The sequence below is a fragment of the Nansenia antarctica genome (genome assembly GCF_963989245.1).
Source record: "Nansenia antarctica genome assembly, chromosome: 17".
Classification (NCBI taxonomy): Eukaryota; Metazoa; Chordata; class Actinopteri; order Argentiniformes; family Microstomatidae; genus Nansenia; species Nansenia antarctica.
This window is the reverse complement of record NC_137687.1, coordinates 9,236,270-9,237,204: the sequence shown is the minus strand read 5'-3', so window position 1 is coordinate 9,237,204 and position 935 is coordinate 9,236,270. Positions and strand designations below refer to the sequence as shown.

Below are 935 nucleotides of genomic sequence, written 5' to 3'. Positions count from 1 at the left end.
GGATCCGATGAGATGATCAGACTTTTCTTTCGGAAAAACTTTTGAATACATTTCCGCGCTGTTGAAAATCAACGACACATCGCTAGTCAACTAACACAGCTTGTTTTGTGAGCCTGCTGACAATGTAAAGTAGTGTTCTAGTTAACAAGGTAACAATGTAAAGTAGTGTTCTAGTTAACTAGGTAGCAGTGGCGATTACTCACCCAATCCATTGCGTTGTTGCAGTATTTTGGCTTGACTAGCGAGTTTGTGTCGTGATTCTCGACAACGTTGAAACGTAGTTCCGTGTTTCAAAAGAAAAGTCAGAACATTTTGATTGGTTGCCGACATGCGGACCGAATGATCAGACTGTGTCATGTGTGTGTGTGTCGCGTGTGTTTTGAAAGTGGAGTAGAGAGTGACCCGCCCCCCCCTCCCTCCCTCCCTCATGTGTTTCTGCGTCTCTCTAGGACAGAGAGGGGGAGCTAGCTCTGATTGACAGGCTGTTGGCCAATCCTCAGCTCACGTCGGCAGAGTTCCAGGAGTGGAAGACAGCTTATCAGGAGCTGTTCTCTCAGGAGCCAATCACCACGCCCGAATCAGAGCCCGCCCCCACCCTCCCCCACACCCCCTCGCTCTCTCACACGCACTCCTACATCGAGACTCATGTCTGATACACACACACACACACACACACACACATACACAGACAACCCAACACACTCTCCAGTTTCACGGGCAATCCCAGAAAGTGAGTTTAACCCATTCTGAAGTTTAATATCTGAAAATATCTGGCTTCAGTTTCCCATGAAGTTTGGAAAGTCACAAGGCATCATTTCCCAGAGCGTCTTATTCAGATACGAGTCATGTGATCCAGTCATGTGACCCAGTCGTATCTCAGCCAATCAGCGAACTGCGTGCTCACGTTATGAGCCGATCGCCACAAGGGACGAACA

The 935-nt window shown here is 48.2% G+C and overlaps 1 protein-coding gene across 1 annotated transcript in view; it reads left to right on the top strand.

The window, feature by feature from the left end:
* cnksr2a (connector enhancer of kinase suppressor of Ras 2a) overlaps window positions 1–653 on the top strand; it is a gene marked incomplete at both ends in the record, with an annotated part of 53,607 nt that extends 52,954 nt beyond the window's left edge. The window contains one exon of the mRNA XM_080547841.1: window positions 450–653. Within this exon, the coding sequence (XP_080403967.1) occupies window positions 450–653 (204 nt within the window). The remainder of the gene's footprint in view (window positions 1–449) is intronic.
* Window positions 654–935: the final 282 nt, after the last annotated feature.